Source organism: Chionomys nivalis, chromosome 1 (genome assembly GCF_950005125.1).
Source record: "Chionomys nivalis chromosome 1, mChiNiv1.1, whole genome shotgun sequence".
Taxonomy (NCBI): Eukaryota; Metazoa; Chordata; class Mammalia; order Rodentia; family Cricetidae; genus Chionomys; species Chionomys nivalis.
Window position 1 is genome coordinate 56508410 of NC_080086.1, and position 23422 is coordinate 56531831.

Sequence of the window (23422 nt, forward strand, 5' to 3'; positions counted from 1 at the left end):
ATCTGAGTGCACTCAGCGGGCAGCCTGGCTTCATTTCCTAGCAAACTTCTTAGAAAGGACTGTGGGTCTTACAGACCCAAAACAATATTACATATAGTCGTAAAAACAAGCAGCTGCTGAGTTACACATAGGTTAAGACTTAAGTAAATGTCGATTCTACAATGTTTACTGCAGATTATACAAATAACTATGCTACTTTTCACTACTTCAAATCATCTTTATAAAACAAACATGAAAACAATCAACTATTTCATTAAAAGTGGAAGTCAGTGCCAGGCTTGGTAGTGCACACCTTTAATTCCAGCACACTGGAGAGAGGGCAGGCTGATCTCTGTGAGTTTTAAGCCAGTCTAGTCTATATAGCAAGTTCCAGGATGAATAGACATGTTATACACTGAGACTATCTAAGGAGGAAAAAAAAAGGAAATCAGTTGAAAGCTACCTGTATTGCTACAATCAGAGTTGCACACGAGGCTTTAAAACTTTCTGTGCACTACCAAGCAGGAGATTTATTTTTACCTCTTTCAGAAGAAGATATTGAACAACAAATTCATCTTCTGAAGGACATGAGAGCATTAAACACTCAGAAAAACAACCTGACCAAAATAAATAAATAAATAAATCATTTCCCAAAGTCACCCAGTGTGTAAGGGGCTGCTTGCACGAGTAATTACAAACACAACAGCTGTGATGTCGCTGTGTCTGGTCAATTCCCATATGTGACTTCTCACACTGTTTCCCCCACTCTGGCCCATTCACACACGTCCAAATATAAGGGCTCTACAGCATTCTGCTCTATGGTCTGCAGATGCATACACCCCTAAGCCTCGCCCCACCCCCAGAGAAAGGAGGCAGCTGAAGGTTCCTAGGTTCCACCATCAAGCACCTCAAGACTGTCATTTACAGCTACTTTTGTGAAGGAGAGACTTAAGTTCCAGCCCCTGCCACACAGGTAGAGCCAAAAAGGCTCGAGAGTTGGAAATGATGGCACAGTGCAACTCTAAAAGCTCTGAGAAAAAAAGGGAAGAGGAGGTGAGCTAACCATTGCCCCCACTTTACACCCCCAAAGAACAAAGCCCCAGCCAGACTGGTGCTTCTTCTGTTATGTTCTTGTCCAAAAAGGAATGGGGCTCTTTAAAAGAACTCCCCACACCCTCTCAGTCCCTTGCCTGTGCAGCTGGTTCTGTTCTCAGAAATGTCCATAGTCACTGATGGTTCCGGTGGATTCTGCACCCAGACTAGACAGAGGCTAACCAATAACAAAAGGATAACATTTTCACAATGAGAAGTTTTGACTCATCCAAAATTTACAGAAAACCCCATTTCTAGAAGGATTTGCTTTGACTTTGTCTCCTGCACTTTGTAGTATAAATGGCAAAAATTTTGAACTTAGCCTTCCCAGAGACAGACAGACACACAAACACACATGTATAGATGCTCATGCGTGTGTGTGCACACACAAACAAAATCAAAATCCTATCCTATATGTAAATGCCTTGGAGAAGAACGTAAAACAGTCTTGTGAGCTTAATCACAGTACCGTGTACCACATACACCACCGGTGATGTCACACCTGCCTGAACCCTAACTGTAATATGTGAGAGTGAACCACAAAAGCAACAAAAACTACTGACCAAAAGCTATGAGCATAGAGTAGAGTTCTCTGCACATGGCTTGCTCAAAGGTCCTCAAACTTATCTGTAGAGTATTGCCCTGGGGTTTTCAACTGCCAGCGTGTGGACACACCTGAGACTAATTGTACCCCAATTCCTGCAGGTGGGCCACTGATATCCACGTGGCTTTAAGCTACTTGTTGATCAGGTCATTTTACTTGGGACAAGCCTGAACCTTTGTCCATACTAAAAAGTGTGCACTGTACATGCATTATGCAGTGGGGGCTCAACAACAGCTCAGTAGGGTCGCCTGAGCGACTCCTTGAGGATGGGGAAGAAAGTGAAGTTGACAAGAAAAGGGCAGAAAGACTACCTTTTCTCTGCACTGATGGGCACATGAGCATCAAGTTAATACAGTCATTCATTATCCTAGAAAAAGAGAAGAGGGAAAACGAACCCCAGGATTTAAGAAGCCCCTAGAGCCGGGCAGTGGTGGCACACGCCTTTAATCCCAGCACTTGGGAGGCAGAGGCAGGTGGATCTCTGTGAGTTCGAGACCAGCCTGGTCTACAAGAGCTAGTTCCAGGACAGGCTCCAAAACCACAGAAAAACCCTGTCTCGAAAAACCAAAAAAAAAAAAAAAAAAAAGCCCTAGAGCCATGATTTTGTGGGTACAAGCTGTGTACCATTTTTGCTAGCTGGTTCAGTTTACTTGTGAGCATTAAAAGCATCCATCGGGACTGGGAGATGGGAGGTGGACACAGCTCGGGAGAACACTGCTCAGCACATGCAAGGTCCTGGGTACAAACCAAAAGAAATATAAAGCGCCCATTGGTAGACAATTAAAATTGGGTAAGTGCTGAAAAGAGATAACCTCAGAAGTGTTATCTCTGAAATAAAACACATCATCCTTATTACCCCATGAAAATACCAAAAGTCATGACAGGACTTTAAAACCCAAACAACAGGCACTGGCAGGAGAGTATCCAGGACAACCCGGCGAAGTGCCGTCCTCGGCAAAGAGCAATTTAAGAAAATGCCTCTCTGTCTCACTTGCTCACATTCCCAAGCAGGCACCATCCAACCCGCTCCATGCTGGGCTCACCTAGGAGGCTTCCAAGACACCTTTATAAAGCTGCCCGAAAATTCTGGCGTGCAGGCAAGGTTAAAACCACTCGAAAAAACAAAAAAACAAAACAAAAAAAAAAAAACAAAAAACAAAAAACAAAAACAAAACAAAAAAACTGCTCTAAGGAATCATGATGAAAATGCAACATTTTAAAGATTCTAAACTGGGGATTTAAACAGCAACACCATTTTTAAAAGATTATCTTCTTTTTCTGTATAAACATCCTGGAATGGAATTTATAACACTCTCTACATTCTGTTTAAATATAATCAAAGAACAAAACATAAATCCAGAAGATCAGCTGTAACACGTAAGGAACTTTCTGTAGGTAACATCTTAAACTATTCTGAAAATAAATCCACTCTCATGGTTTCTGAGTGGTGTGAATATGAACACCCTTACCATTAGGAAAGGACCCCACAGCTGTAGAAGGGACGCCAGCATATATTCCACGGAAACCACCAGCCTTGTTGAATCCTTGGGGACTCTGCAGCCTTGTCTTAATAGTATCCAAAGGAAACAAGATCAAGTCAACAGAGGCGCCTGCTACTCCTCCAGCCTGTGCAAAAGGAGGGGGAAGAGGGAAGAGAACAGTGAGCTCTCAGGCATGGAGGACAAGAAAGCAGCCTTTTCTCCCTCCCCACGCTAGACAAGTGCTCCACATCTGAGATACATCCCCAGCCCCAAGAGAGTCTTTAAACAGCTTCTTACATCTTTGAGTCCACCAATTTCTTTGCAATACTCAAAGGACTTGCATTTTTTTTTGAGATTTTATTTATTTATTATGTATTCAGAGTTCTGCCTGCATGTATCCCTGCAGGCCAGAGGGCACTAAATCTCATTACAGATGGTTGTGAACACATGTGGTTGCTGGGAATTGAACTTAGGACCTCTGGAAGAGCAGGCAAAGCTCTTAACCACTGAGCCATCTCTCCAGCCCCCAGGACTTGCATTTTTAATAAGAAAATAAAACACTTACAAATTGTGCTACACTTGCAACTTGTACATATCTTTACTTTTTAGATGAGTTTTAATGAATTAAATTTATTCTTAAAACAAAATTAAAGTTCATTCTTAATTTACTCATAAATTCAATAACTGTTTAAACAGCCATTAAAAAAATAAAAAGACAGGTAAAGAGTATAAAGTACCCTAGTTACTCAAGAAGCTACTCTTTGTAGTTTCTTGTTCTGTCTTTCCAAAATTACCACAGTCACATGTAGGCAAACATGGGGTACTTTTTTCTTTTTTTTTTTTTTAAACTTTTTTTTTATTCTTTTTTAATTAAAATTTCCACCTGCTCCCCGTTTCCCATTTCCCTCCCCTCCTCCCAAATATTGCCCCCTCCCCCCACTCCCCTCCCCCTATCCCCACTCCTCTTCTCCTCCCCCCACACCATTCCCCCTCCCTCTGGATACTGAAGAGCAGTCCAAATTCTCTGCCCTGTGGGAAGATGAAGGTCTTCTATCTACGTCCAGGAAGGTGGGGTACTTTTTTCTTACTTATTTTGATTTCTTTTTAAAATTTTGTATGTGGTGTATGTACTATTCCTGTGGGTGTGTGGAGAGCAGAGGCAGACATCAGGCATCTTTTCTTGATTGCTCTTTACCTTAATTTTTGAGACAGTAATTCACTAAACCTGAAGCTTATGAACTCAACTATGGTAAATGGTCAGTGAGCCCCATCCCCCCTTTGAAGACAAGGTTTCAGGTAGACCAAAGGAGCCTTGAACTTGTTACTCAATCAAGGATGACCTTTGAAGTGTGATGGTACAATTATACACAATGGAATACTATTTAGCTGTTAAAAAAAATAAATTTAATTTGCAGGTAAATGGAACTAGGAAAGATTATAATGAGTGAGGTGACCATGTTCTCTCTCAACTGCACTTCCTAACTCAGAATATTCACTAAGTGTATAACCTGTAGTGACTTTAGGACCATGAAAGTAAAAAAAAAAAAAAAAAAAAAAAAAAAAAAAAAAAAAACCAACTATGGTAGGGGCTAGAGAAAGAAATAGCAGATTCGGGTGAAATGAAGCGGGAAGGGGGGAGAGAAGGAAACTCTGTTTATGGCAGGGGGAGGGAAGTCAAAATAAAATAGAATGAGAGGGAGAGAGGAGGGACAAAAACACCAAGGATATTAGACAAAGCATCAAAGGATCATATTATTTTATATTTACCTGAAATTATACACAGTGCAAGAGAGAGTGGGGGGACTCTTAAATGAAGCTATCCACTTGAGCTTACACTGCAGTACTAGGCATGAGAAACCTCCATTTGGGAGTCAAAGTGACTCCCAAAACAAAACAGGCCATTGCTATTGCCCTGGGCTGCCTCTCAGAGGTTGAGGGTAGTTCCTATTGCTGAAGACACTTTGCACGCAGGACTCTGGACTCTGAGGATTTGGACTGGAAATAACCTGAAAGCCTTCTTCCAGTGGTCCTATCTTTCACAGTATCAGAACTACCCACGCTGCCAAGGGAGGAAGTAACCAATAGTCCTAGCCAGCTGTGACAACAGTGAATTTTAACGATGACCACCATAGCAAGCTATCCCTAAAGGTGTAGGAGTGGCAGTCACATCTTGGTGGCTGTCTAGTTGACTTAAGATCCACTCAACAAGAGGAACATCATGCCTGGTACTAGAAACCTAACCAACTAACTGGAACTAGTGAGGTCATGAATCCGAGAAGAGAATCCAACACCATCACTTTATTAGACCAGCAGAAACTCCTACCTGCATGCTAAAATGTATCCTTATGTTCACAGGTAAGTGTAGCTCTCACCTCTCACTAAAGAAGTTTCTCTTTACAGCAAATGGAGATGATTACTGAAAACCACAACAGGTCATGTGCAGAAATCAAGGATCATGGAATGCCTGGTCCCAACTGATACATCTACAGCATAATTCCTGCATCAATGGGGAACACTCACTAAAGAGGAGAAAGAAGTCTGCTATGGACTGTGTCTCCTAGAGGTGACAGGAAGTTACACCCATGATACCTCAATAAAGCAGCTACCCAAACAAGACCTGAACAATGATAATGTCAATAGACAAGATAACACAGAAGGGAGAACTCTCAAGGGGCCCCACTCATAGACAAAAACCTATAGGCAGCTAACAATGCTGGGAGAAGGAGAATTACCCTCCCAGGAATGAGCCCCTAATTGGTTACCCAATACAAACTTGTCAGCCCTGAAATCATACACACACAAGCCACACCAAAGGACTCAGGAATTGTATTTATATACTTATGCACTTTTCTATGTAACAATAACAATCAAAAGAGGCCATTAATTTGAGGGATTTGGGGGCATGGAAAGGGCTGGCAGAAGCAACATGAGGTAGAAGGGAACAAGGACAAAGAAAGAAGAAAGTGATATATTCTAGTTTTTTTTTAAGTCTGAGTAAAAAGTGAAAATAAATAAAAGCAAAAGAGAGTACCCAGATGTAATGGCATAGATCTGTAATTCCAGCACTGAGGAGGCTGAGTCAGAAGGACCTGGAATATAAGATCAGCCTGGATTACAGAGGGAGATTGTCTCCAAATTAATTAAGTAAATAAAAATGGACAGCATACCATATACAGACCATTCTATAGTGCTTTTATGCTCTTCAACAACTTATCCTACATCCAAATCAGACTTATATTTTAGTCTGTCTTTTGACTACTGGGTACTAAATCTGCATAACAACTTTTGGGGGTCTTACATTTTCAGACAGCTAATAATTCTTATCCACCAAGAAAACTACAAATCCAAACACAGTGCCCTGAAAGGTCTAAAGCACCATTTGTGGTGGGTAGATCAACCACTGCAGATCAGAGTCCTCAGAGCAATCTGTAAGAAGCTTGCCAACCATTTCCATCTTTTTAGTATCAAACCATATGAGCATAATCTCTTTGAAATACAGAAATTTAAAAATTAAAAAGTATGTGTCCATGGCAAAGAAAGGAGGAGAAAAGGAAAAGAGTAGGTACTATTCACACTTAAGGGCAAAGTTCAAATTTAATCTAAGCTTTGAGCTTACAAACTTTTCAGTTTGGGAGAAGCTTAGTGTTCAATAGATCGACTTGCTCTACCCGCCTTTCAGCACAAAACCTGCAAGAGTCAAGTGGGGAAAGAACGCTGGTGAGAAACAGCGCAATGGCTATTTTTAGTTAAATAATACAAGTGAATTAGTAAAAGCTAAAACAGATTGGCAAATGCATTAATACTGGGATACTACATGATCAGTCTAAAAGACATAAAATAACCATAAAGACTATGATGTGAATGCCCTAAAACGATGTCACCAAAGAGCTCTGAGATGTGTCAGGAGAGGGCTGCAAAGAGTACTAAAATGAGTAGGCCAGGCACAGCAGCAGCACACACCTGCTGTAGCCCGGGGCCAGGATGGGAGACTCACTGGAGCCACAAAGGAAGAAGGGAAAGAACAGACAGGTGCGCCGTTCTCTGTGGAGACAGGATGGGCATTCGGCACCCTCGAAGAGGCTCACTGTGATGTGGAACTGAGCAACCCTCTGGCCCCCTTTCAAGTTTTCAAAAGGAATTTTATGCAGTTCGGCGAATAAACATTCTGCCTGCCTTCTCTCAGAACACAGAACAAAATCTAGTGAGGACATGTGATATACACCCAAGCTGCACCCTAATTTCTCTTTAATCTTCAGCAAATTCAGAAAAATGCTGGCTATCTGTGCTACACTTTAATAAATAAGTTACTCTCTTAATGTACGGTCGCTGTGCACGAGTTGATCTTCTAAACCTCTTTTCATCAGAGTCCTTATCTTCTGAGGATAAAATGACCAGATGCAATCTATTGATCTAGTGAAACAGAAATAAGAAGTTACTAATTGCTTGTGTGAATTTCAAGCTTCTATAACCAAAATGTCATTTAACTCTATGAGAATGAAAAACAGAAAATCTAAGAGTGTCTATTCAGGCACACAATATATTTAACATTTAAGCAAAACCTTTATGGAATGTGTGCAATTTGACAGGAACTTTGTGCATAACCACAAGCCAATACTGGATTATAAGAGACACTATCATTTTCTCTTGTTCTTTAAGCTTGCCAAAAAGGATATCGGGCAAATGACTAAGCTCAAAATTTTGAGTGGCTTAAGCTGAAAAGTGACTATATACTATAAATTCAAAACAAGATAAAATGGGATGGGGCAGAAAACTCACAAGCTGGGCACAAACCAACAATTAACCAAGACCTCAAACACATCAGTGTAGATAAAACACATGCTCTGCCTGAAGTCAGCATCTGTAAGAAGTCCTGGCATGCTATGGGGAAGTGATTGCTGTTTTGAAATTATGCAACTATTGTTTGGAAATTGCTCTAGGAATTGAAAAGGTCAAAACTGCATGCTACCAAACCTTTTTCCAGACACTGGCTGGACAGCAATGTGAAAATCACCATGGCTCTCTTTTCAGGATAAAACCTAAAACACCTGTGTGATATAAGCAAACCCAACACTAGCCAGCAGCACAAAGGACAACTGACCCAGCTAGACCAGCACGGCTTCTTGGGAAGTCATTTCTCCTGATGTTTTCGGCCAACTGCACATTCAAGGGCCATCAGTCATCTACCGGCTATCTTCCACATCTCAAACCACTGTCCCTGCTTCCTGTGACCCTGGTCTCCTCCCACAATGGCCACTCATTCTCCCTGCAGGACTCCAGCCTCCCTATACTAAAGACAGGCTCACCAGGCCAACTTCATCCTGCAGGCTCCACTCTACCCATCTCCCAACCCTCCAGCAGCCCTGAGGATGAGGACCAAAGCCTGGTCCTGCCTTTCCACTACCGTAATCTGGTTTCCTCCTTTCAAACAAGCCCTAGAGGACTCCCCACCCTTAACTGAGTTTAGATGCTGTTTCTAGACTGTAATCAAAATGTTACTTTTGATGTAGTGCCGAGGACTGTATGCAGGACTCCACACATGCTGGTAAGGCAAACGCTCTACCACTCAAGCACCCTCTCAGCCAGATTGTTGACGACACAGTTGGGCATCAAACCATTGGTTCAATATCTGCCCCACTGGGTTAGAAAGTCTATATTTTGTTCACAAATACCTTCCTAGCATCAGCACACGAAAGCACTCAGCAAATACAATTAAAAGATGTTCCTCATATTTCAGAAGGCACTGCACACCAACCTGTAAAACATATACTAGATTTTAAAAGAGCAAAAGGCAAAACCAATCAACACCTATCCTCTGGGGAAGAAACAAAACTCAAACAAGCTAGGCTGGTGGTCACTCCTCTTATTTAAGAGTCAGAGGTTGGGGGCTGGAGAGATGGCTCAGTGGTTAAGAGCATTGCCTGCTCTTCCAAAGGTCCTGAGTTCAATTCCCGGCAACCACATGGTGGCTCATGTGGAGCTGGAATGAGGTCTGGTGCCCTCTTCTGGCCTGCAGACATACACACAGACAGAATATTGTATACATAATAAATAAATAAATATTTTTTTAAATAAAGAGTCAGAGGTCACTAGAAAATACTGCAAGACCCCATCTCTAAAATAAGAAGGAAAAAAAAGTAAAAATACAAATGACCAATAAAATGAGAAAACACTTCCTTATCACGAATGAAATAAAAAAATTAAAGTTAAATTTAAAAACATTTAAATATTAATTCTCTGGACACTGTTAATAGAAATAATCTACTAGAAGACAAGTTGGCAAAATAAATATTTTTAAATATTATGTCTTTCACCCAGCTAATTTATTCCTCAATATTTCTTCCATACATTAAACTTTCTAATACACAAGGATGTTTTATTGCAGAAATAGTTGTAGCAAAAATCAGGCAGATCTCTGTAAGTTCAAGGCCAACCAGAGCAACATAGGGAGACGCTGGCTAAAATTGGGGGAGAGGGTGCATATGCACAAGGTCTTGGGGAGGCAGCTGAGTTGGTAAAGAGCCTGGATACAAGCTTAAGGACCTGAACTGCAATCTCCAGCACCCAGGTGAAAAGCTGGCTTACTGTCTGAGAATTGTCTCTGTGGTGGGGATGAGGCAACGTCCACCCTACCCCATTCTAAGCTTCTAATGATAAATGAAAGTTCAATTTCCCCAAAGTTCCCCTAGGAAATCCGTATTTATCAGGCTTACTTATAGAAAGAACATAGATGAGCTCGTGGGTGGACCAGAGGAGCATGGGTGCCCTCGAAGCAGCTCTGCATGGATGATGACTTCTCCATGACCCCACAGATGGAGTGCCCCCTTCTGCTCTTCCCCAGCCAGTATACTCTAATTGTTCCTGGAAGCCAGGAGCAACTAGGGCAGCTCGTTTACAACTGGCTAGAAAAGGTAGCTAGATACTCAGGTGAGGATCCTAAGACCTTCCCACGCCCCTCCTCCTATGAAGGAATGTCAAGAATCAAGAAGCCCAGCTGGGATGATGTTTTGCAGGCAGGCAAAGTTGAACTCATGAAGATGGCTGCAGTCCAGCTGAAAGGGCAGTGCTGTACAACACACGCACTTGTAACTCCAGCACTGGGAAGGCAGAGACAGGACTTGCTGACTCCCCGCCTACCTGCACTCCAAGTCCCAGTAAAAGATTCTGTCTCATTAGGTGGATGTTCTAGTTTACTTTCTATTGCTGTGATGAACACCATGACCAAGAGCTACTTGGGGAGGAAAGGGTTTATTCTACTTGCTCTTCAGGACTCACTCAGCTTGCTCTTTTGTACAACCCAAGAACATGTGCCCGAAAGTGGGGCCACCCACAGCCGGCTGGGTCCTCTCACATCAGTCATTAACTAAGAAAATGCTCCCCCGAAAGACTTGTGTACAGACCAATCTGGTGGGGCATTTTCTTTTTTCTTTTGGTTTGTTTGTTTTGTTTTGAGACTATGTCTCACTATGCAGCACTGGCTAGCCCATCATCAGTTCTGGCCTGGAGGCATTACCTCAAGGGAGGTTCCCTTTACCCAGATGACCCTAGTTTATGTCAAGCTGACAAAATCTTGCAAGCATCATGGCATTGTGGGGCAATTCTTGAAGAACAATACTGGAGGTTGACCTCTGACCTACACACACACAGAGAGAGAGAGAGAGAGAGAGAGAGAGAGAGAGAGAGAGAGAGAGAGAACATGAAAACAGCAACAGCAAGGCTTACTGGGCTTGTTCTCCTGAAGTCAGGAATACAGGTAGTAAGATTATGAGTTCCAGGCCAGCTAGGCTACATGGCAAGACCCTTTCACTCCCCCCCCCCCCCACACACACACAGAGAGAGAGAGAGAGAGAGAGAGAGAGAGAGAGAGAGAGAGAGAGAGAAACAGACAGACAGACAGACAGACAGACTCTGGGCATGTGAGACTCTGGATTCAAGCGCCGGCACCAAAAAAGAGAAAAATCTGTGCCTCTACTGGCAGAGAAACACATTATGCTCTTAAATTTATCAAGTGATACTACAAGACACGCTGCACAGTCCCACCTCTGAGATTGTGTAACTTTATGTGTGACCCCAAGAAGCAAGCCTGGAATGAGGTTGCGGTATTTTTTTTTTAATTGCTCACAGTTTATAAGTAATACTGAAAACATAAGTAAAAGCCATTCAACATAAATACACCTGTCCTTCAAACCTCTTCAGCCCACGGGCTGCACTTGATAGGCACTAGGCAAAGGACAACTAAGAGTAGGCACTCATGCACCCATGCTCCCTCCTCTCCACTGGCAGCCTGTGCACTCCCAGAGCCTGGAGCAGCAACCTGTGCACTCCCACAGAGCCTGGACCAGCAACCTGTGCACTCCCACAGAGCCTGGACCAGCAACCTGTGCACTCCCAGAGCCTGCCCAGCAACCTGTGCACTTCCAGAGCCTGGACCAGCAACCCGTGCACTCTCAGAGCCTGAACCAGCAGCCTGTGCACTCCCAGAGCCTGGACCAGCAACCTGTACACTCGCAGAGCCTGGACCAGCAGCCTGTGCACACCCAGAGCCTGGACCAGCAGCCTGTGCACTCCCACAGAGCCTGCCCAGCAACCTGAACACTCCCAGAGCCTGGAACAGCCTGTACACACCCACAGAACCTGGACCAGCAACCTGTGCATCCACTCCAACAACTATGGTTCCCAAACGTGTCCAGAACTTTCTCCTATCTCTGTTTCAGCTTGGGTTTCTCTCTCAGTCTGAAATGCCGCTCTTACCCAACTTATTCCCAGAAGACCAGTTTTCCCACTGTTCCTCACTCTCTTCTCCCCTTTTCACCTGACAGACACACATATCCCTGCCAAAACTCCTGTCTATCTACTCATTTGGCAGCAACCAAATGCTGCATTCCTCACAAAGCCAATGCCAACTTTCCAATTAGAGAGAAAAGCTACCTCCTCTGCCCCTCTCAAACTGTGTTCCTGTTTTCCTTTGTACTAACCATAATGTGTGACAACGAAAGATTCTTCAGAGTGCAAGCCAGGTCAGCGACCTTCAGCTTGCTAGACAGCTAAGCCAGAACCTCTGACACGGCAATGCGTCCCCACATACACAATTGTAAGATGGTGGCATTTCTTAGCATTCCCAGTCACACTGGGGCCTGTATTCTGGGGCACTTCTCCAGAAACCTTCCACTCCCCAGCCCCTCCTGACAGGACAGCGGTGTTCAATCTGTTTAATGAGGCCACTCTTAAGAATGCAAAGGTAGCCGTAGAACCAGGCTTGACTATTCTTCCATTTCTTTCAGAAATTCTCTCAGATTAAGTTATTGCATGGGAACACAGGTTTGTTATTGGTTTGTTATCAGACAGAGCTAGCTCCAGCCCAACTTCGTGGGAGGGCCTCTCCTTAAGGGCAATTTCATTTCTATTTCTTCATGTACAAAATGGAGGAAAGAGTATGCTTCAAGAGTTTTGAGAAATAAATCATATTAAATGAAAGTTAAATACAAAGAGGTCCGGTAGCTAGATTTATGGCAACTGTCTAGCATATAGGAAGACTTGAGTTCTACCCTGACCCACAAAAGAAGTTGGGGGAGAAAAGGAAGGAAAGAGTGGACAGGAGAAATAAAATGAGGGAAAAACAGTCACAGGTAGTAGCATGCTTGCCCGGCACACATGAGCACCTCCAATGCTGCAAAAATAAATAAATAAAGTGTACCGTACAAGCCAGGCTTGTTTAATCCCAGCACTTGGGAGGCAGAGACAGGTGCATCTCAGAGTTTGAGGTCAGCCTGGTCTACAAAGTGAGTTCCAAGACAGCCAGGACTATACAGAGAAACCCTATCTCGAAAAACAAAAAGTGTACAATTCAGTAGTTGTTTTTTTTTAAAAAAAAAAAAAAAAAAAGGAAAAAATAGCTGGGTGGTGGTGGGAGGCAGAGGCAGGTGGATCTCTGTGAGTTCAAGGCCAGCCTGGTCTCCAAGAGCTAGTTCCAAGACAGGCTCCAAAGCTACAGAGAAACCCCGTCTTGAAAAACCAAAAATAAAATAAAATACAATTAAATGAACCTGTTTTAGTCATATGTTTGTGTGTGGTGTGTATTTGTGCTTGCATGTGTTGAGTGGGGTGTGTGTGTGTGTGTGTGTGTGTGTGCAGGTACAGGTATGTGAAAGTCGAACCTTGAGTCAGAAGTCTAGAAGTCTTCCTCATAAGTCTCTCTACTTTGTTCACTTATGCAGCATCCCTCAGTTGAACCCAAAGATCACCAAAAGGCTAGTCTAGCTAGCCAGCTTGTTCCAGGGATGCCTTGTGCCCACCTGAACACTGGAATTACAGATGAGCCACCATACCAGCCAGCATCTCCAAGGGGAACTGAACTTGGATCCTCACACTTACACTGCAGGCACTTTAACCACGGAGCCACTGCCCCAACCGTGAGTGGATCTCATATATTTAGAATGCCTGGCACATAACCAGTTATCAATATAAGTAGGCTACTATTTTTGCAGTTGGGTCTATCAATATATATGAGCTATGGTTTTGAAATTGCATTGTTACTTAAATCTTTCAAAGTTTACCAATGCCAATATGTCATACCAATATTTAAAACCATACAAAAACTAAGGAGTCCTCTACCAAAGAATTAGGATTACATTCAAATATTAAACTCAATGAATAAATTCATCTATTAAAACCTCTAAATTCAAGTCTGCTCACTCTTCACTCAGCTCTCCACAGCCTGGTTTCTAACCTCTCCCCCTAGACCACTAGTCTCTGAGGGGACGGGCAACACTGCTCTACCAGAGCAAACCTGGCTCGTGAATGTGGGACAGCTATTAAATGGAACTTCTTCCTCTTCTCTGACACTCCATTCTTTTACACAGATTTTGTCTGTGTAATAAAACCTTAGAGTAGCGATCGGCATGGAGTGTTAAGGGTTTGGAAGTGGAAACAAAACTTCCTACCAAATCAGTCACAGCTAAATTTCCAAACACTAAACCTTTGCAAGTGCCCCTTTCTCACCTAAAGAGAAAGGGGAACATGAGAAAGGAAAGGCAGTCTTTGTAGCCTCAAACAGTAATGAGAGGGGAAAAAAAACTGTTCTTCAGCTACAATGAACGAAATCCAACTTCCTGGAACTGCTGCCCACTTTCCCTACTTTGAACCTTTACCAAACAATGAAAGGGATATACTTTTCTATATGCTTATTGTATTAGGCTTTTTGTTTATTTATGTCTATGGCTGTTTTGCCTGTGTGTGTATGTATATCTGTGCACCAACATTCACGCCTGGTGCCCAGGGGCCAGAAGGCAAAAGATCTGCCTGCTGGAACTACAATGTCAGATGGTTGCAGTCACCTTGTGGGTCTGGGGACCAAACCCAGCAAGTGCTCACAACTGCTAAGCCACCTCTTGTTCCCCTGTATGTTCATTTCTAAATCATTCTTCTTTTGCTAACTCTAGCACTCACCTGTTTCTTTTGTTGTTGTTGTTGTTGTTATTGTTTATTTTTCAAGACAGGGTTTCTCTGGAGCTTTGGGGCCTATTCCAGAACTAGCTCTTGTAGACCAGACTGGCCTCGAACTCACAGAGATCCACCTGCCTCTGCCTCCCGACTGCTGGGATTAAAGGCATGCACCACCACCACCTGGCATCACTCATCTGTTTTTAAAACCACGACTGTTGTTGATCTGAGCAATCAGGAAGCAGCTAACAACACAGACTCCACCACTAAACTACCAAGAGTGGAGCCTGAGCTCCAAGCTAGAGTCCTCTGGGAAAAGAGAACCTCACTGGAGAAAATGCCTCCCTCAAGTTGGCCTGTGGGCAAGTCTGTTGGGCAAATTTTATTACTGATTAATGTAGGAGGGCCCAGCCCACTGTGGATGGTGCCACCCCTAGGTAGGTGGCCCTGGGTGGTACCAGAAAGTAGGACAAACAAGACTGTAAACAGCAGCACTCCTCCAGTCTCTGTTTTAGTTCCTGTCTTTGTTTCCTACAAAGACGGACTGTGATCAGGGCATATAAGTGTAAAAACCCTTCCAGAGTTGGTTTTGGACTGTGTTTTATCGGAACAGAAAGCAATCTAGAACAATAGGGTAATACCTCAGCTGTTTGTGAAAACTGAATTGAGTAACACGTAAAGCACATGTATCATTTCTGAGAACCGCAATGTTAACTGGCAAAACTACTGCTGCTGCCTCACCCACAATAAGAGAGCGCTCGCTGAAGTCATATATTTCTTTATATCTTAGTAGCCTGGCTTACACAAGTTTCAATGAACCTAAACTTAAAACTATGATCCCATATGTCTGGCTAAGCCACCCCTCCCTTTCGCCTATTCCCATAATATCCTGAACCCAGCCGTCTCTGTCACTTACCCCAAAATTCACTTCAGCACTGTCTAAACACCTGACTCTCGTGGGAGGTGTATCTTGTTCAACACCGTATCTCCAACTCCTTCATCCAGAACATTAGCTAATTCTGTGAACAACGCCCCTGAGCTTCTATTTATTCATTGCGGGGGCATTTTAAAAATTAAGGCGTTTCGAGTCTGCACCTATACACTCCTCCACAACGAAGTCAAATCAACCAATCTGCCTTGGATCTGCTGAGTCTAGTATCCCCTGCCAGAGCTGCTGTAACAGGCTCCTCAAAGAAGAATTAGACAATAAACATTCTATCAACTCCACAACTACTTGTGCTTGGTACTTCTTCAAAGCCTAAACTTGGTGCAAAATAAGCAGATTACTATGAACTAAATGTGTAGATACAGCAAAAAGACAAGTTATTGTCTTGGACGTAAGGGTCATGAATGTTTTCCTTAATACTGTGTCTATAATTCCCAAGTTCAGACTGAATGTGGTGTATAAGGGAAGCTGTTTTGCCTTGAGTGAAGAAGACAATAAAGAGCCAGGCATTAGCGCACGCCTTTGATCCCAGAACACAGAAGGCTCAGCCAGGCGGATCTCTGCGTTCAAGACCAGCCTGGTCTACAGAGTGAGTTTCAGAACAGCCAGGGCTACACAGAGAAACCCTGTCTCAAACACCCGCCCCTTTAAAAAAAAAAAAAGAAAGAAAGAAAGAAAGAAAAGAAAGACAATGAGTCAAGCACTCCTGTCTACTCTGAAATCCCGGCAGGACCCGCCTGACTTTAAAAACAGATTTTCTTGGTGCCCACAGGTTTGCTCCTAGACCTAGCTGCAAGTGACACGAGGACAGATCACTGCGCAAACCCGGAAGAAGGCGCCAAAGCAGAGAAGCGGCCACGGCTCCCATGCCGCCTGCACCCAGCCTCCCAACCCTGCCCCGCACTCACCACCAGCGAGGCCGTGAAGCCCGGCCCGTCCATGGTCCCGCCGACTCCTCCAAGGCTAACATTAAAGGTGAAGCAGAAGCAGGTGCTGCCCCAAGGAACTGGGCGCCGCCATGTTGGGGGCGGGATTTAGGGTAAGTACTTCCGGGGCCGGTGTCGTGACGTCACGCCACAACAACCGCGCACGTGCACCTGCCGGTGCTTGGCGCTGAGCCATCTCGGGGAGGCTGGGAGCCTGGGGTCTCAGGTGTCTTGGACGCCTGCTTACCGCCTTTCCGCAGCCCGGACGAGATGCGGTAAGTAAGGACCTCGCACACGCCGGTGACCCCAGCTGCAATCTACGGGAAGAGCCGGGAGAAGAGCCCGGAGAAGCGTGGCTGGCTGGAGTAAGGACTGGGCTCCCGCCGCACTGCCTGCATCTGAAGGCCAGCCTGTGGTTTCCTACTCTAAATCCAAAAAGGCTGTTCCTTCGCTTTCTCTGTGCAGGTTCTGTCTGGGTTTTTGTTAATCCATTATCAGAAAAATTGCTAAAAATAAGTTTCCTTCCCTCCCCCCTCCCCCGCAAAAGAAGTAGCATACTCCATTTTCACTGACATGTTTTTACCATTAAATTAATTTACTTATTCAAAAGAGTTGGGGATTGGTTATTAGAAGTGAGAAAGGGAAGGGTGGAGGTAGCTCCTATCAAAAACCAATTAGATAGGGCCAATGAGATCGCTTAGTAGGTGTCTTAGCTAGGGTTTTTATTGTTGTGGGGAGACACCATGACACCACGGTAACTCGTATAAGGAAAACCTTAAATGGGGTGGCCTCCTGGCAGTTCAGAGATTCAGTCCATTAACATGATGCAGGCATGCGGGCAGAGGTAGTGCGGAAGCTGAGAGTACTGTGTCCGGGCTTGTAGGGAACAGTCACACACAGTGTGAGGGAAAGATAGTTAAGAGACCTCAAAGCCCGCCCCCCCACACACTTTCTCCAGTAAGGCCACACCTCCAAATAGTGCCACTCCCTTTGGGGGCCACTGCTGGTCACCAAGTCTGGAGATGGCTACTAACAAAATGCTGTTATACAGGGCCAATGAGATGGTTCAGCAAGTAAAGGCCCTTGCCGCAAACCCTGAGACATGAGTTCACTCCCCAGGACCCATATGGTGAAAGAGATAACCAATTTCCACAGGTTATCTTAACCTCTACACCTGCCTCCAACACTCGCTCACACATGCTAATATTGTATTTATTGCATATCATATATTAATATAGTATATGTTGTTTCTTATTATATATCAATAACTAAATAAATTCCTGTAACTGGAGTTACAGACAAATGTCAGTCACCATGTTAGTGCTGGGAATCAAACCCTGATCCTCTCAGGGGGAAGTCAGTACTCTTAATCCCTGAGCCATCTTTATAGACCCAATTTTTAAATTCTAATTAAAATATACATCCTTTCTCCCTTTCCTTTTCTCCCCTCCAGCTCCTCCCATTCCCTCTCTTATTCCCTCTCAATTCATGACTTCTTTTTCTTTGATGATTATTGTCACACACATGTGATGGAGGAAGGTCATTGGTTAAAAAATAAAGAAACTGCTTGGCCCTCATAGGTTAGAACATAGGTGGGTGGAGTAAACAGAACAGAATGCTGGGAGGAAGAGGAAGTGAGCTTAGATGCCATGCTCCCCTCTCCCGGGCAGATGCAGGGCAGCTCCTCTCAGAGCCAGACACGATGAAGCAAGCCGCCAGGTCAGACATGCTGAATCTTTCCTGGTAAGACTGATGCTACACAGATTATTAGAGATGGATTGATCGGGATATGAGAATTAGTCAGTAAGGGCTAGAGCTAATGGGCCAAGCAGTCTTTAAAAGAATACAGTTTGTGTGTTGTTATTTCGGGGCATAACCTAGCCAGGTGACCAGGAGCTGGGGCGGCAGGAACACAGCCCGCAGTTCCCTACTACACACGTGTGCACACACGCACACACAAATACAAGCTGCTGAGTCCATTTAGTGTTTTTCTATGTACATGATTTCGGGGCTGATCCATGGTATTGAATAACCAATTAGGGGGCTCATCCCTGGGAAATACTAATTCTCCCTCTTTCCACAACTGTTAAACTGTAATGTCTTTTATGACCTGTACTCAGAAGGAAGTCAGTAGCCATTCTTACAAAAGCTTACTGGTAATATAATCATTCGTATATACTACTAGGTTGGACTAGTTAAATACCAGAAAGTCAGTAAAGAGCAATGGCTGCCATGTTGGAAACTGGCTCCCACAATAGGGAAATGCAACTCAAGACCACAATAAAATATCACTGTGTGCCAGGTATAATGATGATACCTGCCTGTAATCCCAGCCCCTAAAAGGCAAAGGCAGGAGGGTTGCTGTAAGTTCAAAGCCAGCCTGGGCTTCATGAGTACCATGCTAATCAGATCTGTATAGCAAGCAAGAACTTGTCTCTGAAAAAGAAAGAAGAGGGAGGACTATACACACACTGTACACAGTCTCTGTGGTGGCTGAAATTAAAATGACCAATGTTGCCTAAGATGAAAAACCACTTGTGCACTGTCTTGCCAAACCTAATTTAATATTATACAACTATGATAAAGTAAAATTGGCTCCGTAAAAGACAAGCAGTGCACCTAAAACTTTTGCACTATCGTTAAGAGATTTATATACACCGGGGAAAACGGAAATACCCGATGTCCACCAGCTAATGCATGGATAAACTTGTTGAAAAAAGAGCGGCGGGGCTGCGTCCCCGGCACCCAGCTGCCCGCATGGCTTTACCCAAAATAATTACACGGAAACTGTATTCTTTTAATCACTGCCTGGCCCATTAGTTCCAGCCTCTTATTGGCTAGCTCTTACATATTGACCTAACCCATTTCTAATATTCTGTGTAGTACCACGAGCTGGCTTACCAGGAAAGATCTTAACCTGCATCTGTCTGGAGTGGGAGAATCATGGCGACTCACTGACTCGGCTTCTTTCTCCCAGCATTCTGTTCTGTTTACTCCACCCACCTAAGGGTTGGCCTATCAAATGGGCCTAGGCAGTTTCTTTATTAATTAACCAATGAAAGCAATAGATTAATACAAGACCCACCTCCATCATAAAATTATTGTATTGCATACCTAACAAAGAGCATTGCTTAACAAGAAAAGTAACCTGGGCGCTAGTGACGGCTTAGCAGGTAAGACCACTGAGGGCCTGAGTTTGAATCCCCAGCAGTCACATAGAGAAGCCAGGCAGGGCTGAATGTGACTGTAGCACCGGCACTGGGGAGCAGAAACAGGTGAGCCCCAGGAGCTTGCTTGCCAGAAGCCTAGCCAAAAAATTACAAGACTTGGGTTCAGTGAGAGACCCTCACTCAAGTGCATAAGGCAGAACGTGCCTAATAGTACAGGACACCCAGTGCCTTTTCTGACCTCCCCAAGAGAGCACATGGACACGAGTATCCTCACACACGTGCACACACATCACACACCATGCACAGAACAAGTAATAAATAGACATTTTAAGTAAATTAATGATGCCTACAACAGCATGGGTTAGTCTCAAAACACTATATTACGTGAAAAATCAGTAAAACCTAAGAGAATTCACTTTGTGTTTTTACTTTTGTCAAACTCTAAAAGAGAAAAAATTTAAAATACTATTTTTACACTTTGTGTGTGTGTGTGTGTGTGTGTGTATAGACATGCATGAGTGCATATATACCATGGCATGAGTTTAGGTTCTCTGAAAGAGCAGCCAGAACTTTTAACTGCTGAGTCACTTATTTTTCTTTTAAAAAAACAAAACAAAACAAACAAAAACAGTGTGGCATGTTGAACAGCATGCTGGAATGGCATTCACAGGCTTGTTGGCAGATCCCCCTTGTTAGCAGACATAACAAAAGCAGACGGTTCCAACTGTAAATGTAACCTTGATGTAGCATTCCCCTAAAACATCTTACAGGGTGGCGTGTCCATACATGCTGGCACATGCTGCAGTGCTCTTAGACTCTTGTGCTGCAGTCTCATGCTGGGGTCTTACAAGACGACCAGTCATGCACAGCTCTGTATCATTGACCCATCAGGTGGTTCATATGGTTACTGGGGCTGAGTTATTGGGAAATCCAGGCAAGCTGCAAAGACAGAAATAGAAAAGCTTCAGATGAAGGGAATGGCCTGCCATCATTAAAAGTTAAAGAAGTTACACGAATGGTTTATGTTGTGTATAATGAATTAAGAATAAAGCTTTTGAGCTAGAACTCAGCTGGGTTGGTGACATGAATTGTTCCAAAAGATATGAGGTAGGAAGCAGAGGAAAGTGCTGATGAAAGCTAAAGGAAGAAGGTGAACCAGATAACAATGTGTAACATGTGTGCCATCTAGTCTGTTTCACATTTATGTGATAGACCATGTGGCTGTTTAGTGCCATGAAATACATGTGTGTGTATACACGTACTTAGCAATTTTCACAACACTTTTGTCTTATAAACAAAATTAAAGAAAGGGGAAAGAAGGAAAGAAGAGAGTTTCTATGAATTATTTTAAACCAGTACATATAATAATTGCAGTCAAGATTTAATATGTAATCAGGAGCTGCAGATGGTTCGTCAACACCCATAGAGTCTCACCAACATGACTACTGCCTCTGCATGGTCTGAACATCATAACAATAGATTTGGCACAATAGACAGAGAAAAGCCCACAAAACCAGAACCCTATACAAAGAACTACAGGCAGCTAAGGAATGAGAATAGGAGAAACAGCTTTCCCCCGGGAAGACCACACAATTGGTTTTCCAATACCAAATAGCCCTGAAAACATCCATACAAGGAACATGGTGCAGACCGAGCAACATATGTATGCAATGAAATTAAAAGAAAGGCCGTGAGTTTGAAAAAGAGCAATGAGGGTTCTGTGCAAGGGTCTTCAGGGAGGAAAGGGAAGCACAAAATAATGTAATCTCAAAAAATAAATGACTTTTTTAAAGTTGCGTGCTGTTCTTCCAGAAGACTCTAGCTCAGTTCCCAGCATCCATTCCAGGTGGCTCACAACGACCTGTAACTCCAACCCCAAGAAATATGACACCCTCTTCTGGTCTCCTGGAGCATACACACACATGAAATACACTCAAATACATATACATAAAAATAAATATAAATTTTAATATGTGTAAAAGGTTCCATGAAGCATTAAAAGGAAGATAAGTATTGTAGTGATCATTCTTTCTATTGCTGTAATAAAAGGCAGATTGAGGAAGTAAGAATTTATTGGGGCTTGCAGTTCCAGAGAGAGAGTGTATCGTGGTAGGGGGAGGCATGGTAGCAAGATGCATGCAGGGTGACAGGAACAGGAAGCAAGAGATCACTTCTTGAACCATAAATACAAAAGAGAGAGAAAGAACTAGAAGTCTCGGGCAAGGCTGTAAACTCTCAAACCCATCTCAAGTGACATACCTCCTCCAGCGAGGTGTCACCCCCAAAGGTTCCATAACATCCTCCAAACTGGGGACCGAGTGTTCAACTACCTGAGCCTGTGACAAACCTTGGTCATGTAAATCACCATGAATATCAACAGGAAAAAAATTGCAGAGGCTACAAAAGAAAAAATGCAGATAACTCATGAACATAAGGAAAGTATCTTAAATTCGGTGAAATTAACACAATAACGAAGCATATATTTAGTTTATCAAATGGCTAAAGGCTTTCCAGAGGGACAACGAGGAGCAGTACAGCAAGATACATCAGAACCCGTAAGACCCACTTTATCTCCAACTGCCCGGTTTTCATAGTCCTCTAAGGAACTGTTTCAGATCAGCCACTGAAATATAGTAGGACTTCATTTCCCTGTTCATTACAGAAACTAAGAGTTTTGCCTGGTGGTGCTAGGACTAAATCTAGGGCCTCGCATCCACCAGATATATCTATCGCTGATTTATCTATCTGCATCCCTGTTCTCACTTCTTACTTTTAAGTTCTCTCTAGGTTGCCCAGGCTGGCCTGAGTTTTCTTTGTAGCCTCCACAGGCCTGATCTTCATATCTCAAGCTGGAATTATAGACCCAAGTCAGTAAGCCCAAATGAAAGTAATAATTTATATAGTAAGATTTATTCATCAGTGTATGGTTGGTATAATTTGGTTGTACTATAACTAATAACTATTTAAGTCCATTAGGTTGGAGATCCTTTACAGATGGAGAATGGGAAGCCCTGGGGTATGGGCATGTGCTTGAGACCATCCATCAGAAACACATCTGACTTACAATTGGAACTGGTCAATAAACGAGAGAGATCAGAGATCAGGAAAGTGGAGAGTATAATAGGACCCAGATCTTAGCTCAACTAACTCCATGATGTAAGTGTCATTCAGGCTGTAAAACTCAGCATGCAAACAGTACCACCTGCCAAAAATAAAAACAAATGAACCTAATTCATCAAAGTCCATTGTTGTGGGAGTCTCTAAATGTACTAACCTTGCTTTTTGGCTTCTGTAGTTCTGCTTCTGGCTAAATATTTTTCTTCACTGAAGTATGTCAACCCAGGACATGCTGTTTGTACTTAGAAGCTCACCCTAAGAAACGCTGGGATTCTGAAAACACAGTGTGGTTGCTTGCCAACTAACATAACTTTCTACCTTCTTAAAGCCATGTACCAGCAGTCTTCTCTGGTGAATACCCCACAACAGAGAGAAGTGCAGGGTTTTTTTCTCTGCCCCTTGCCTGCCAGTACCCAATTCCAACAGTTGTGGTTTCCCTCTACAGGGTCCCACTCTCCTCTCTGTGTCTTCTACTAACACTTTCCTTTTAGTTCTAGAAACACCCACATTTCTTCTCTATGACAAAAAGACTCCCTCTTCGTTTCTAAAATCAATTTTTCATTTTTTAAAGTCTTTTTTATTTATTATGTATACAGTATTCTGCCTGCATGTATGCTTGCATGCCAGAAGAGGGCAACAGATCTTATAGATGGTTGTGAGCCACCATGTGG

The 23422-nt window shown here is 43.4% G+C and overlaps 1 protein-coding gene across 1 annotated transcript in view; it reads right to left on the minus strand.

Annotated features, from left to right (window-relative positions):
- Positions 1-16564, minus strand: part of Slc25a26 (solute carrier family 25 member 26) — a 129010-nt gene extending 112446 nt beyond the window's left edge. The window contains exons 1-2 of the mRNA XM_057764890.1: positions 16447-16564; positions 3145-3301 (exon numbers count right to left, since the gene is read on the minus strand). Coding sequence (XP_057620873.1) covers positions 3145-3301; positions 16447-16479 — 190 coding nt within the window. The 5' untranslated portion in view covers positions 16480-16564. The remainder of the gene's footprint in view (positions 1-3144; positions 3302-16446) is intronic.
- Positions 16565-23422: the final 6858 nt, after the last annotated feature.